The sequence below is a fragment of the Neolamprologus multifasciatus genome, chromosome 19 (assembly GCF_963576455.1).
Source record: "Neolamprologus multifasciatus chromosome 19, fNeoMul1.2, whole genome shotgun sequence".
NCBI lineage: Eukaryota > Metazoa > Chordata > Actinopteri > Cichliformes > Cichlidae > Neolamprologus > Neolamprologus multifasciatus.
This window is the reverse complement of record NC_140457.1, coordinates 11,131,171-11,145,182: the sequence shown is the minus strand read 5'-3', so window position 1 is coordinate 11,145,182 and position 14,012 is coordinate 11,131,171. Positions and strand designations below refer to the sequence as shown.

Genomic DNA, 14,012 nt, shown 5'->3' with positions numbered 1-14,012 from the left:
TCTAACAGAGAAATGGAAGCCAACACAGGTGACTGTGTGTGTCTTCTAACTGTGCTCATTTCAGAGCTCTTGAAAGTGTTTGTAGCGTTGGGACTTTTTGAAGCAATTTTAAATGCATTTGTCTTATGAGTGGCTGATTGTACAAACACCTACAGTCTGGTCTTCAGTTTTGGTGGGTGAGATGCAGAGTTTGTATATTATTAAGCACTTAACAGCAGGTTTCTGTGTTTAACTAGTGCTGCCAGACGGTGTGTTCGCTTGCTAACCAACCTTGCTTTCATCTTATATGGATTGCTGCTTTATACTCTGCATTTTTAGCTTTAATTATTACGTTTTAAGTTTCCTGGGTAAGTGGTATAAAGGCCACCTGAGTGACATAAAATGGAAAAAAACATCTCAAGGGAAGTAGCGTCAGGTCTTTCCCTTTCCTAAAACTGACGACCAAGGACACTAAATTACTTAGCAAGTTTAAATCAACTATAATTTCCGTTTTTATAAGCAAGACTTGTACAAGTCTGGTCAGTGTGGAATGACTAGGTGCTATAGTTTATCACTTGTATCACAAGATTCATTCAACTGAATGGTGAAATATCTGGTGTACCCATTGTGACTAACAAGAATACCCTCCCCTTCTGATCCCATTAGTCCTGTTACACGATATTAGCGGGAAAGACATTCCTCTGCTGGTAAAGCCATCCCACACTCGCTTTCTGTTTTCTGTACATGTCTCCTTTTGACTCTTATTTCCACGTTTCTGTCATTTATTTTTCAACTCTCATTTTTTTTTTCTTGTGCATTTTCTGTTTTTATTATCTCAACTTTCACCTTCTAGTCTCTTTCTTTCACCTCTCTGGCCTCCAGGTTGCCCTACAAACATGGCCGTATTTGGGTTTGTGGGAAGGGGTAGGAGTTTTTCTGTGTGTCTGTGGGAGGGTGGGGGCCTGAGATTATTGCCATGGCAACTCACAAAAACAATCCAGTAAGGAAAGGCTGGGTGTGTTCACACATTTTCAGGCCCGCTTCTGCAATCACAGCAGGAGAAGCTAGAAGGAGCTGGATGGTTAACATACATAATTGATGATTTACGACTGGACTCGGTCAAAGGACACACAAGCTTATAAAACCTTACAAAACCTTGCAGTACATGCCTCATTTTACCAGTACTAGTGCTATGAATTTCTCACTAATTGGCATTTTAACTTAATTAGATAGGATGGCTACATAGTGCAGTGGTTTATATTTGTCTAACAAGAGAAAGAGTCCTGGGACTTGCATCAGGGGTAAAATTCTGCTAAATGGAACAAGGAAAAAGTCAAAAGAAGCTTTTTATGTAAGAAAAAATTAGTTAAACGGAATTAAACACACTTTCATTTTATTCAGTGCTGTTAGATGATCTGTAACTTCTAGCTTATGGTGGAAATATTAATAAAAATAAGTTAAGTAAACTTAATGAGTATTTTGCAAAGGACATTGCTAATAGTTTGCCTTATTAACTCTCTCTACTAGTGTTTCTTGTAATAAATGTTTTAGCATTTAAATTATGCTATAATTCTAACTTCTTGTACAGTTTACTTAAAAAATAGCCATGCTTTGACTTCGCCGAGACAGTAATATCTGAAGGTCAAGTGAAAATGCTTACTTGAGTGAATTTTCCATGCAAAGTGAAGTGGCCATGATAAATCTCAGTCGCTACTGTTGATACTTTTATAACCTGAAAAATGCATGGCGATAGTCTGAAAAAGGAGGCCACCGTAGAACATGTAAGGAGAATATTTTTCAAGTAAATATTTTAGAAATGTTCTTCAGGTATGAAGCAAAGAAATGGTTAAACACTGAATTACACTCATGCTTTTTTGCTTTTAAAACATCTTTCTTGGAACACTGTCGTGATTGGTAGCTTATAAAAATCTCTAATAATCTTATATTTGTTAAGATAACTATGCCATGAAAGTCAAATTAAATCCCAAGGCCACTCACATGTAATTTATTTTTAAAGTGAAAACAAATCTCTCCACATAATAGAGAAGGTGTGTTTCCATACCTCTCATACCTTAAGATAACAGACCACTTCCATATCTATGACTGTGAACCCTTCTTATTTTCCACACCTCATTCACAGAGACGACATAGTGGACAAAGCAGCCACTGCACACATCTGGTTTCTCCTGCTTTCACAGTGCTCGGCAGTGACGTAGAAACAAAGATGGAGGAGCTGAGGGAACTGATCCATCTGTTTCTGCTGAAATCCCAGTTTTTTTTTTGAGTGAGAGACAGGATCTGTGGTGGTGATGATGCAGAAGCAAGATGGAGGAACAGAAGGGACGGAGCCCACATCTGTTTCTGCTCAGCAAGCAGCTCAGTTCTGAGGAAAAGGGCCTGTAGAGCTGGCTTTACTAGAGAATGGACGGTCTGCTGGCCAAGTAAGCCTGCTGCCTTGCTGGCACTGGGGCAACAGCCACACACACACACACACACATAAAGCAAGGGCATCAAGGGCAAAGCGTAGGCGGCTATGTGTGGTGTGTGTGTGTGTGGTATTCTGGATTGGACTTGACTTGGATGCATCGGGCCAAGGAGCAACTTTGTCGGAATGTTTGTACTCTGCTCTTTAACTTTGCGCCTCTCTGTCTTTCCATCTCTGCCTTCTCTGCGATAAAGAGAACCTTGCATCCATCTCTGTCCTCTCTCATCTGTCCTTCAAATCCAGCATTCCACCCCCTTTCTCACCGTTTGCCCCCCTATCCTCTGGAGCCTCGTGGTCTGATTGTTTTACAGGAAGCCCAGTCACGGGGTGTTTGAGCATATGTGTGGTTGTGTGTTGGTGTGCGAGTGTGTTGTGTGATATATCCAGCTGACTCAGCCTGATCTCCAGCCCTGTACTGAGACCCTGGTAGACCAAACAACAAATGACACGCTGACATGCTCCTATCTGTCAAGAGTGTTATGGTTGTTTGGGTTGTACAGTATGTGGCACATGAAACTATGAATCCCATAAGCTGAGATGTTGATCTCACTTCCCTTTTCATCCTGTGGCTGATTTTAGCTAATTCCCTCTAGTGTGTGCGCGCACACGTGTGTGTGTGTACTGTAAGCTGCGCAATCTCCCTTTGTTGCAGCGCAATAAGATGTTTGGTTTTGGTTTGCATTTGCAGATGTCAACTTGCATGTGTACAGATGTGTTAGCTCTTTAGTGTGTACGTGTTTGAATGAGTTGAATAAAAATCTTCTTCTTTTTTTCCTTTTTTTCCTTTTCTAAATTATTATAATGACTATTATTGTGAAAAAATGTAAAAAGGAAGTAGTTTCCATACTAACAAAGTCCAGTGTACAAGTTTGATTGTGTTATGTGGACATTTTCCTGGATGGAGTTGGTGGTGCTGTTACATTTTTTTAAAGATCATTTTTCAGTGCTGTGAGCAACAAAAACAAAATTCCACTCACCAACATTGCATGGATGTGGAAAACAAACTCAATATTCAATGCAATATTCTGGCAGTAAATTTATATTCCTAACATGGTTCTTTGAAACACAGCACCTGCCTAAGCAATGCTGCAGATCTGTGTTTATTAAATGAACTAACCAATGGTAGTGGTCACCGCAGCAGACAACGTCTCCCCCCCAAAAAATTGGCTCAGAAACACAAACAAAGGATTCAAGTTGTTGACCCAGCCTCTAAACTCCCCAATTCCCAATCTGATCACGCATGTGTAGGATGTAACTTATCTGTCTAAAACAGGAGTGTCAAACATAAGGGCCTGGAGGCAAAATCATCCCCAGCAAAGACATCCAGTGTGGCCTGGTGGACGACTTTGGAAAAGCATAAATCTTTGGACTCTATTTTTAGAATTTGTACAACTTTTTGTACTGATTAAGACCTATCCAAAGCCATTCATACTACATACCAAAGGAGCTAAGTAACAGATAAAAAATTAAATGAGAGCAACGTTCCTGTTTTTCATTGTCTACAATAGAAATTTGGTTTAAAAAATAAATAAAGTCATCAATAAACAAAAACTTTTTTATAAATATGGGAAACTCTGGGCAGTGAGCTACCGGAACCTTCTCTGCAATTTCACACATGCAAATTGTAAAACTACACATTTAATTACAATACATGTGTAAAAAAAAACACACTTGTAATAACAAATTGTAATTTACTTTTGTAGAAAAACTGAGATGTGCTGCTGAAATTGCACTTTCTCATTTTATGTTAAGATATCTCAAGGATTAAATGAGTATATAAATATCTTTACACTGACAGAAAGTGGAGTTTTGCTCATCTAGCCCACTTAAAATCAAAATGGATTACATGTGGCACAAAATGTAAAATAAATTTGACATCCCAGATCTGTTCTGAAGGCACCCCTTCCCTTTCCTTAAGTGATCCAGTGTTCACTCCCTGACAAGCCAGAGCTGTTTTGCCATGACAAAAGAAGCCCACATAATATTGGACAAGTGGTTTTAATGTTGTGCCTGATCAGCATCTCCACACCAAACCCAGCTGGAAGATCCCTGTGATCCTGCACCATGCTGTGAGTGACTAAGCCGAAGTTTTATGGGGAGGGTAAATTTAAAAGAGCCTGACAAGTACAGTCAATCAATTTATGTCTCACTTTATGTTTCTGTCATCACCTTCACAAACATCACTTTGTGTGTGTGTGTGTGTGTGTGTGTGTGTGTGTGTGTGTGTGTGTGTGTGCATAAATGAAATATTCTGTCATTTTTAACAGCTCAGACATTCATCTTATGCCTCAAAAGACCTGCCATTAAAGAAGAACCGCATGTGTATGTGTGCCTTAATGTCTTTGCACATGTGCTGATGTTCATGTGTGTCTGAGCGATAAGGCTTAGCTGCGGTATCTAAATCTCAGCGCTCAAAGGTCTCCTTCATCTCAAGCAGGGCTCCACAGGTATGTGACTCCACCCTCCCCCATCTCTCTCACCCCTCTCTCAACCATCCCCCCCACGGCTAAGCCTTCACCAACAAGGCCGGTATTGTAGCAAGGGTAAAATGATAGCGCTCAGAGACAGATTCAGCTATGTGCTTACCCAGACAACCCTTACCCCCTTTCTCCACCTCCCCGCCCACAACCCCCTATCCCTTCACCTCGGTGAGGCTGCATTCATCCATTCATTTCTTTCTGTGTGACAAAAAAAAAAGGGACAGTGATAGAAAGAGAGGCGCAAAGGTTGTTTTATTTGATTTAATTGAATGCAGAGGGGCACTGAGGTTAAAGAGGACAAAGTAAGTCACACAGAGCAAGACAGAAATGTCACAGAGAACACTAATTATTCACACATAAAAGATGATCTTGTTGCATGGTGACATGTCTATTATTTGGAAAATAAAGAGACTGCAGTGACATTTTCTGTTGAGCAGATATTTAAACTTTAAAATGCTCACATTGAGACTGTCTCCTTTCTTTTGATTTGGAGTCTCAGATCTTGCGATAAGCGGATACACTGAAATATGATATTTTGATTTAACTCTTTTATACTTGTCTGTATGTCTGTGATGCAAGTTTGTGTCAGGACTCATTGATGTCAACATCTGTGTTTAATGTTACTTATTGAGTTTTTTTCTATTTGAAACTATTTGAACTATATCGATGTATACATTTAAGACAGAAAAATATTCATTGACAGTGGGTACTAGTCTCTCTCATGCCCTTGTGTTTGTGCAAGTCCTACCTTGTGTGTGTGTGTCTGGTTCACCGTTTCGCGGACTGCTGCGGAGCCGTCTCTCTGGCTTCTTCCCTCCTGGACTGCCAACTCCACCACCAGACCCCGCTGACCCGAGCGTTGGGCCGTGTGATTTGTTGCTGCATCCCGAAGAAAATCACAACAGAATTCATTGTATTTACATAAAAGACATAAAACAAGAAGTATATAAATCATACACCCTTTGCTCAGTTGCAACCAAAAACTGCAGTGACCAAATGAGCTGTTCACCTTTCCCTTCAATAAAAATACTAACTAAATAAGTGTGTGGAAAATAGAAAAAAAGAAAGAAAAAAATTCCTAGCAAAAGATTCCTTCACATGAGCTGTTTTCACACATGGGCAAAGTCTACAGAACAAGGTTGTGTTTGTGTTTATGGATTTTCACACTAATATTGGGTGTACTTTTTGCAGCTGAGGTTAACACATGATGCCTATGTAATCCCTGTGAATGCTTCAAATAACTGTGTGCTCTAACTTTGTATTAGGAAAGGTGTGGGGTAGAGTTCACTTATTTGGACATTTGCAGCTGCAGCATGTAATTACTAGCACTCAGGCGTACATGTGAAAACAGGTCCATTCTTATTCCAAATGAACAGCTAACACATTAAAATTTTACACAGCTTAGTTAACTGATTTTTATATTACCTACATATAATGACATAAAAAATTAAATGAATATATAAATCATCAACATCGTGCCTTCAGAAGTCTAACCATTAATGAGTTGGCCAATCTTAAAGCGCATTTCATAAATGATGATCACCTGTATCCATTGTGTGCTGGCCCAAGGCTGCCCTTATAGGGAGTAGAGGGAGGAGAATTGACTCGATTCTGTCTCGGTTCCTTTAACTTTTTAGGTTGTGGCTTACTGTATGTATCCTCCCTCCCTATGAAGTTTGACATCCCATAAACTGGGATGATTTCTGCAAGGAAGAAGAGCATAGAAAATATTTCATGTTAAATTTCGTACCGTGCAGATTGTGTGGCGCATATTCGTAACTGAGTTTGAACTCAATGTCAAAATCTGATTTGTTTTTTTGTTTTTTTTGCTTTTTTTTTTGTTTTTGCAGATGGCCTGTGTTCAGTCAGCACGAGTACCTGGATCGCCGTACATGGGGGGAAGGTGGTGTTGGTAGTACTGATGGGGAGGCAGCTCCCCGGGGCTGACGGGAGGATAGAAAGAGTGAGAGTTGGGGATGAAGTGAGGGTGAGGCAGGTATGGCGGCAGGTGATGTGTGGGGGAGAGAGCTGGAGAGTAGGAGGGAGGGTAGCACTCCGGAGACTGGGGGGTCACAACCACTCGGCGGACCCCTGTGGTATCTTCCAGCACCTGTGGGAGAGAGGAGAAAAGCTAAGTATGGGTTCACAGAACATGAAAATAAAATTTTTAAAAAGCCTAAAAGACTAAGAAATGTGCGTCTGTGCGCCTGAATTTTAGTACCTACAAATCACGCAAGACTTGAAAAGTGCACACTGCCTTTGACTGCTTTATATACTGTTGAGTAAAGGTTCCTCAGATAGCGCTGGCTTTAATTTAAGCCAAGTGATTCAGAGAACTGAGTGAATTGCCCATCATGCCAAGAGTACTTCACTGCCCATTATTTTACAAGAGCAGGTGCTCTGTCTGTTAAATGGTGGATATTTAATAAAAGAATTAACTGCATGATTTATCTGACAGCTGAGCGTGTACCAACAGGATGTGCGGTCCCTTAAAGCAATGAAAAACAAATGCTGTAACGTGTCCTTAGATGGCCTGCACATTTTTCTGGCAACAAGCTTCAGAGAACTGCCTGAAATTAGCATAGATTCCAAACATGTATTCATTTTCACTCGGACACAGATACAGACACACACATTCCAACTATTCAGATACTTTCACAGGACTGCATTCCAAGAAGAGAGCAAACACACACTCCCTGCAGCGAGGGGGAAGTCATCTGCTGGTCCCTAACAACAACAACACCGCACACTGTCTCTCACACACACACATACACTAAATAACACCACCGTGAAATCCCCACACAAACTGAGAAGCAACAGACACCACACAAAGAAAGATGGTGGGGAATGAAAGAGGGTCGGGAGGGGAGGAAGAGAGTTACAAAACTAATCTGATGTGAGAAAAACCTTGAGAGGGAGCAAATAGATGCAGAGGAGGAGGCCCGTGCTCTGCCCTTTCATCCCCTCTGCTGCACATGAAAAAACGATGTGTTTACAGAAAAACAAGGGCAAAGTCTCTGCAGGAGTATATGCAGACCAGGCCTACACGCGCGCACATTTATTGGCAAGGACACGCACATTCCAAATATGAAGCACCCACAAACACACATGGCATTACATTGCAGGCATTAGTGAAAACTCCCAGAGGACACACATACACATGAGCACTTTAGACACATAAGACACAACTACTTCAACACACTACTGTCCACCACAGCAGTGCTCTTTCTCCTTTCACCCCTTCGTGCAACCCTAATCCCCCCTTCCAAAAAAAATTTTGCCCAATGAATGCCTGTCTCCCGTATCATGCTTGTTTATCTAACAGTGACAGTGTTTCCCGCTCAGGCTTGGCTCAGTCCCTACTCACACACAACCACACACACACAAACACACACCCACGGTGAGCCAATGACCCGACCTCCGTTGGGTAAGAGCACAATCTCGCCAACAGACAAACCACAGGATTTTTTTGAAATCTTGTGAGGATAGTTTATTGACTTCTTTTTCCCTTCTTTTTCTCATTGTCCTGGTGTTGTTATCTAATAGAGAAAGTGCATACACTGTTCCTGTAGAGGACTCAAATATTAATTGAACCTAAAACTCCAAATTCAGCAAGTACTGCTTGGTGCTCTGTTGGGTCAAGAAGACCAGCGTGGTTGCTTCTCTACGACAGACAGAATAAGTGACTTTTGTGGGGGTCGAGCACAGGCTAAAAAAACCTATCTGCATCCTTTACTAATGACTACTAGACCCACTTCTGATAGCTGTTCGATAAAACACTATACAAGTACAAATTGCTTAGTCTATCAACCGGCCAGTGCATAGAAATATGCTATGCTGCTATATTCTCCAGTTTTGGACTCTAACGCAACTACTTTTTACTGTTAACGCATGAGTTTGATTTGATTTATTTCCATTTACAGCATCATAACAATTTTCCAGTGACAAGAACCAACATGCTGAAACAGTCTTCAGGCAGACTAATTGAGTGAACTGAAAAAATAAATGAACACTGGGTAAATTTACCTTAAAATATATTAAATGAAGAAATATCTGCATTTTTATTACTTAAAGAAGCCTCTTTTTGGTGGAGAAATGAGAAACACTAGCTAATTTACTGTAGTCGTGCATGCTCATACTCCATGCACAAGTCTCCCCCTGAGTCCGTTTTTTTTTTCTTTACTCAAACTCTCCCACACAACCCAAACACGATAAACATAAAAAATACGTCAAAGAGTATCAAACTGAGGAAAAATACACACACAAAATAAACTAACCTGTGAGATGTAGCCTGGGGGGACGTGGATGGGAGGGATCGACCCATTTGGGGACATCATGGGAACCTCAGCAGGACCTGTGAGGAAGGAGAAGAATTATTTACTCAACCAGGCTAATGCTTAGATAAATTCTCATTTACATTCATCAGTTGGCAGTTCACATGCGAGGACATAAAGTAGACAGATACGCTGAAGGTTGGGCTGTGTTATTTTATATTAAGCACTATAGTTACTTAGTCCCACAGTATGAAGATACTAGGAAGTAAAGGTAATTAACCACTTAAAAATAAGAGTCTCTTCCCTTCAAATCTGCTTGTATAATCTCAAACAGCTCACACATAAATATAAGCAACCCTTTTCCTTGTCACTGGCTATTCAGCAGTACTATTATGATAATTATAGGTATAAAAAATAAGGGTACATGGCTGCTTACTGAGAAATGAGGTTTCTACACTGAAGGAGAAGTATGCGAATCTAAATAGAATTAGCAGACTGAAAATGATGTTGACTTTTCCACTGTCTAAATACCCCCCTCCAAAAAAAAGTCTCCCCGTCTCCCTCTTCCTCTGTCTTTCTGTGATGGAGGTCTGCGCCTGTTAAAGTCATTGGGACCCCGTCGGGACAGCTGGAAGCAGACCTAGCCTCAGAATAAATCACACTGCACAGAGGCCTTCACTACCTCCAAGCACACATGCTACTATGAAGACACATTAACATTTTTTTCCCAAGCTGACAACACTTACATACTTGTTGACTATTCTAAAATCTAGTCTCCATTAAAGGGCTATTTTTTATCTTTTCAGCTGCTTTACCCTCTACCTCCATACTTCACAGACTGTTTTTTCAGGGCTTTCTCCTCTTTCCCTAGCTTCTGTTATTACTCACATCCTTTCTTCCCTCCAATATTACTCATTTGATCCTTGCCTTCCTTACTAAGTTTATCCTTTCCATACTTCATCAATGATCTTTATCATCTTTTCTCTGTCCTTCACATCAGCCCTCCATCAGCCAAACAAACAGGTAACAGTACAGTAAACACACACCCACCTACACACAGAAATACAACCTGAGCAAAGTCTGAAATGTGGATTAATGTGTGTGTGTGTGTGTCTGTTTGTGTGTGCGGTGAGTAGGTCACAGGTATGAAGAGACAGGCCTCTTTCAGTCTAGTCTGCTCCCCTACCATGGAGACTAGAACTGCATATGAAAGTCTCCATTGAATAGAAGGTCATAGCATGGGGAAACACACACAGAGCTGCTCTACACCTCTTTCCACCACTGCTCATAGCACACTTTCCCCTCTTACTCACACACTGCCCCAATCACACACACACACTCTCAGGCATCGTCACTCAGACACGCACACACACTTGGCAAACAGACATGTGTTTGGACAGTCTCTGCTGCCTCTGTGCTCTTCACTCAGCAAACAGCAGCATTCCTCCAGTCACACACACACTGAACATTCCCATCCCTGGCCCCCAGGACTGGACCCAACAAGCCTAACTACCCCCCAAACCATTGGCAAAATACAAGACACTCTTTGTCCTGCTATTCAACACACACACACACACACACACACACACACACACACACACACACACACACACACACACACACACACACACACACACACACACACACACACACACACACACACACACACACACACACAGAGCTGTCAAGTCATACAATATTAGACTGACTTTCATTCACAAAAGCCCGAGATAATCACACGTTTGTATGTGTCCATCAAAAGGCTTTCAATCGTGTTTGTTTGTGCGCAAATGTACAAATAACTCACTGTGGTCCTTGATTCACACTGTGGTAACGTCACTCTCTGGTCTCACCCCCAGCTCTACCCTTTAAGCACCACGAATAGAGTCACAACTTCCTCTGCCTAATCCTACTGGAATCCTAGACAACACAGCTAACCAACCCCGCTCCCCTTTGCTTTTCCGCTTCTCATCTTCCATCTGTTGCTTCTTCCGCCTCTGAGTTAAAGAGAGGTCATGGCAGAGATGAGATATCAAGTCATATCCTAGATGGCATGCAATGATATGACTCTACCTTCTAAATAGCACGTGTAATGAACCACAACAAGAGACAATCAGAGCTGCAAAGACTAGTTTAATTCCTCTGAGGAAATATTGCTCTGTTGTGAGCCTACTGTTTTGAAAAACTCTCAAAAATCAGACATACACACATTTGCTATTTCTTGTTGTCAAAGGTATCTCTAGGCTTCTCTTTGCCTTAATGGACTCATTGACATTTACAAATTAAAAACACCTCCAGCTATGATATTATGGTTGCTAATAATCATTGATAACATGTTAACAAAGTTAAGGCAAAGCTTAACATTTTTGATGTATGCAAGGCAATCAGGAATGTGATATGTAACATTTCTGGCTCATTGACATAAATGTTACTATGCCCAACCTAGTCAGACTGCTGTTGCCACTTTGTGACAATGGTCGTCATTCTGACATGAAGCCAACAAGTTCAGAAGCCATCACATAATGGAAAGCAGTGTCTGAGGGTAGGTTTATATCTTGCTTATGTTTGCTGATAAAGAACACTGCAAACAAGTTGCTTCCACAGCAGGAACTAAGCAGTCCTGACTGGAAGGGTTAATGAAATAAATCTGAGGTCTGTGGTCTAATGTGGGGGTTCATCTGGTGGTCAATGACATATTCTAGTTTGACAGACTCTGCTTCAAGAAATCAAAGAGGACCACAGGAATTAATACAAAGTATGTTTTGTATTGCACAGAACAGAGATAGAAATTGCACAACCATGACACACTCTGTGCAATACAGAGGAATGGTTAGAAAGGTGTCAAATAACAAAAAAAAAACAAAACAAAAAAACCCAATGTCATCATGAACAACAAGTGTAGTGAAGTGAAACACAAAATAATTACATTTAATGACACAGAAAAAAGAAATGAAAATAAAAAAACTCATAGCAACAAAAAACTCAAACTTACTGAAAACGCAGAACATATTCAGATCACTAAATTAATTCTGTCTAAAATACATTTAGAGACTTTATTTTTAAAGTGCCACCTTCAAAAGTCTAGTATTTGTCACTGAAGAATTACACATGAAAATATATACACATGCCCATAATAAGCATCCCGTCTCATCCACACACACACAACAAACACTCTCATTCACAAAGACACATGTAGACAAACAAACACACACACACAAACTGTATTTTTGTGCAGCTCCTCATACATACATTCATGTACATACACAGACACAGACTAAGAAGATGATGCAACACTTCAGATGTTACATGTTACAGCTGTCTTTAACAGCTGTGGCAGGGCCCCCTAAACACAACAAAAATGCTGCAAGACAAAAATGTGGCCTGACACACGATCAATTACTTACCTCTGTAGTAACGAAATAACTTATACACACTGCATAAACACACGTTTGTTGATGGGCCAACACTGCTGACAGTTAGTGTAACCCGACGGTGTGTATTAGCATCTTGCTTTTTCCAGCAGAATGAAGCAATAATCAGCTTCTAGAAATAAGCGAACCACTTTCTCTCTTTCCCTTCATTTCCTTCATCACTAAACATGTGGTTACCACATTGGAAGGAAACACAGACCCTCATGGGAAAGCATATGTGCACAAGTGTGTGTGTGTGTCTGTGATACTGGTATTAAACCGAAGGAGCCTGTTTGCAACATGACCTACATAGAGAACAACTAGCCACAAATGGATTTCCCGATAACAGAGACACACACACACACACACACACACACACACACACACACACAAAAATCATTTCTAGAAAGATTTCTAGAAATGATTTTCCTTTATCTTAAAAGCACATCACAGTCACAGACATACAACCTTTGTATCACACAATCAGAGCCTCGTGGAGGCAGCTGTTTTATCGACATAGGTACAAATGTACCAGTTTGTGTATGTTTATGTGGGAGCAACTGTGTATGTGTGTGTCTGGGTCACTTGTGACGTGGCGTTGCCTGGAAGTTATGTAAGCATCAGCGGGGTAATGTTATCTGTCCTAGGAGCTGCAAAGGACACTCCCACGACAGTTTCCTCTACTGCCTGGCCAATCCATGCGCACACAAAATACACACATGCATGAACACTAAAGAGCCAATTGTCATGTCAACGCTGAATGCTAATTTATGCATTGAAAAGAAAAAACATGCAAAAGCAAGCAGCAGCTGCCCAAAGATGTTTTGTAGTCAGCTGATTTGGGCACTAGAAGCTTCCACAGTGGAAAGGACTCGGAGAAAGATGGAACGAAACGTGGACCGTGATGGGAAGTGCAATAAAAAATATAAGACAATAAGAAGAGTAAGAGAGAGATTGCTTAAGGTGGAAACATGGGAGAAAGATTCAGAACTACACAGTGTACTACATATACACTGTGTACAAAGATACACACTAATACACAAGTTACAGCCCTACAATAAATCTCCGGTGAGTCAACTCCACCGGACATCTTTGCCACGGCGAGGGTTTCTCAGTGATGGAGGAGGAAGTCAGAACTTCCTGTGCTGCTCTGCCCCAAGTCCTCTGCCCTCATGACACTTACACACTACAGTGTGACAGAAAAACTAGCTTTGCATGTCAAACCCCCCCCCCCAAAAAAAGTCCTCTACAAACGAGTATAAAGAAGCACATATTCACACTTCTGATCCTGAGCCCATGTTCTGTGTTTGCAGCACAGACTGTAATTTAAGCAAGCTGCTGATTTGCTGTGGAATGTAAATCAAAAGTTGGGCAGTTTCTACAT

General features: G+C 41.0%; 1 protein-coding gene across 3 annotated transcripts in view; it reads right to left on the bottom strand.

Moving 5' to 3' along the window:
- Positions 1–14,012, bottom strand: part of fndc3ba (fibronectin type III domain containing 3Ba) — an 86,522-nt gene that overhangs the window by 33,680 nt on the left and 38,830 nt on the right. For all 3 annotated transcript variants that reach the window (XM_085144109.1, XM_085144110.1, XM_085144111.1), the window contains 4 exons: positions 9,222–9,298; positions 6,823–7,054; positions 6,488–6,647; positions 5,693–5,823 (listed from right to left, as the gene is read on the bottom strand). In XM_085144109.1, the coding sequence (XP_085000235.1) occupies positions 5,693–5,823; positions 6,488–6,647; positions 6,823–7,054; positions 9,222–9,298 (600 nt within the window). The remainder of the gene's footprint in view (positions 1–5,692; positions 5,824–6,487; positions 6,648–6,822; positions 7,055–9,221; positions 9,299–14,012) is intronic.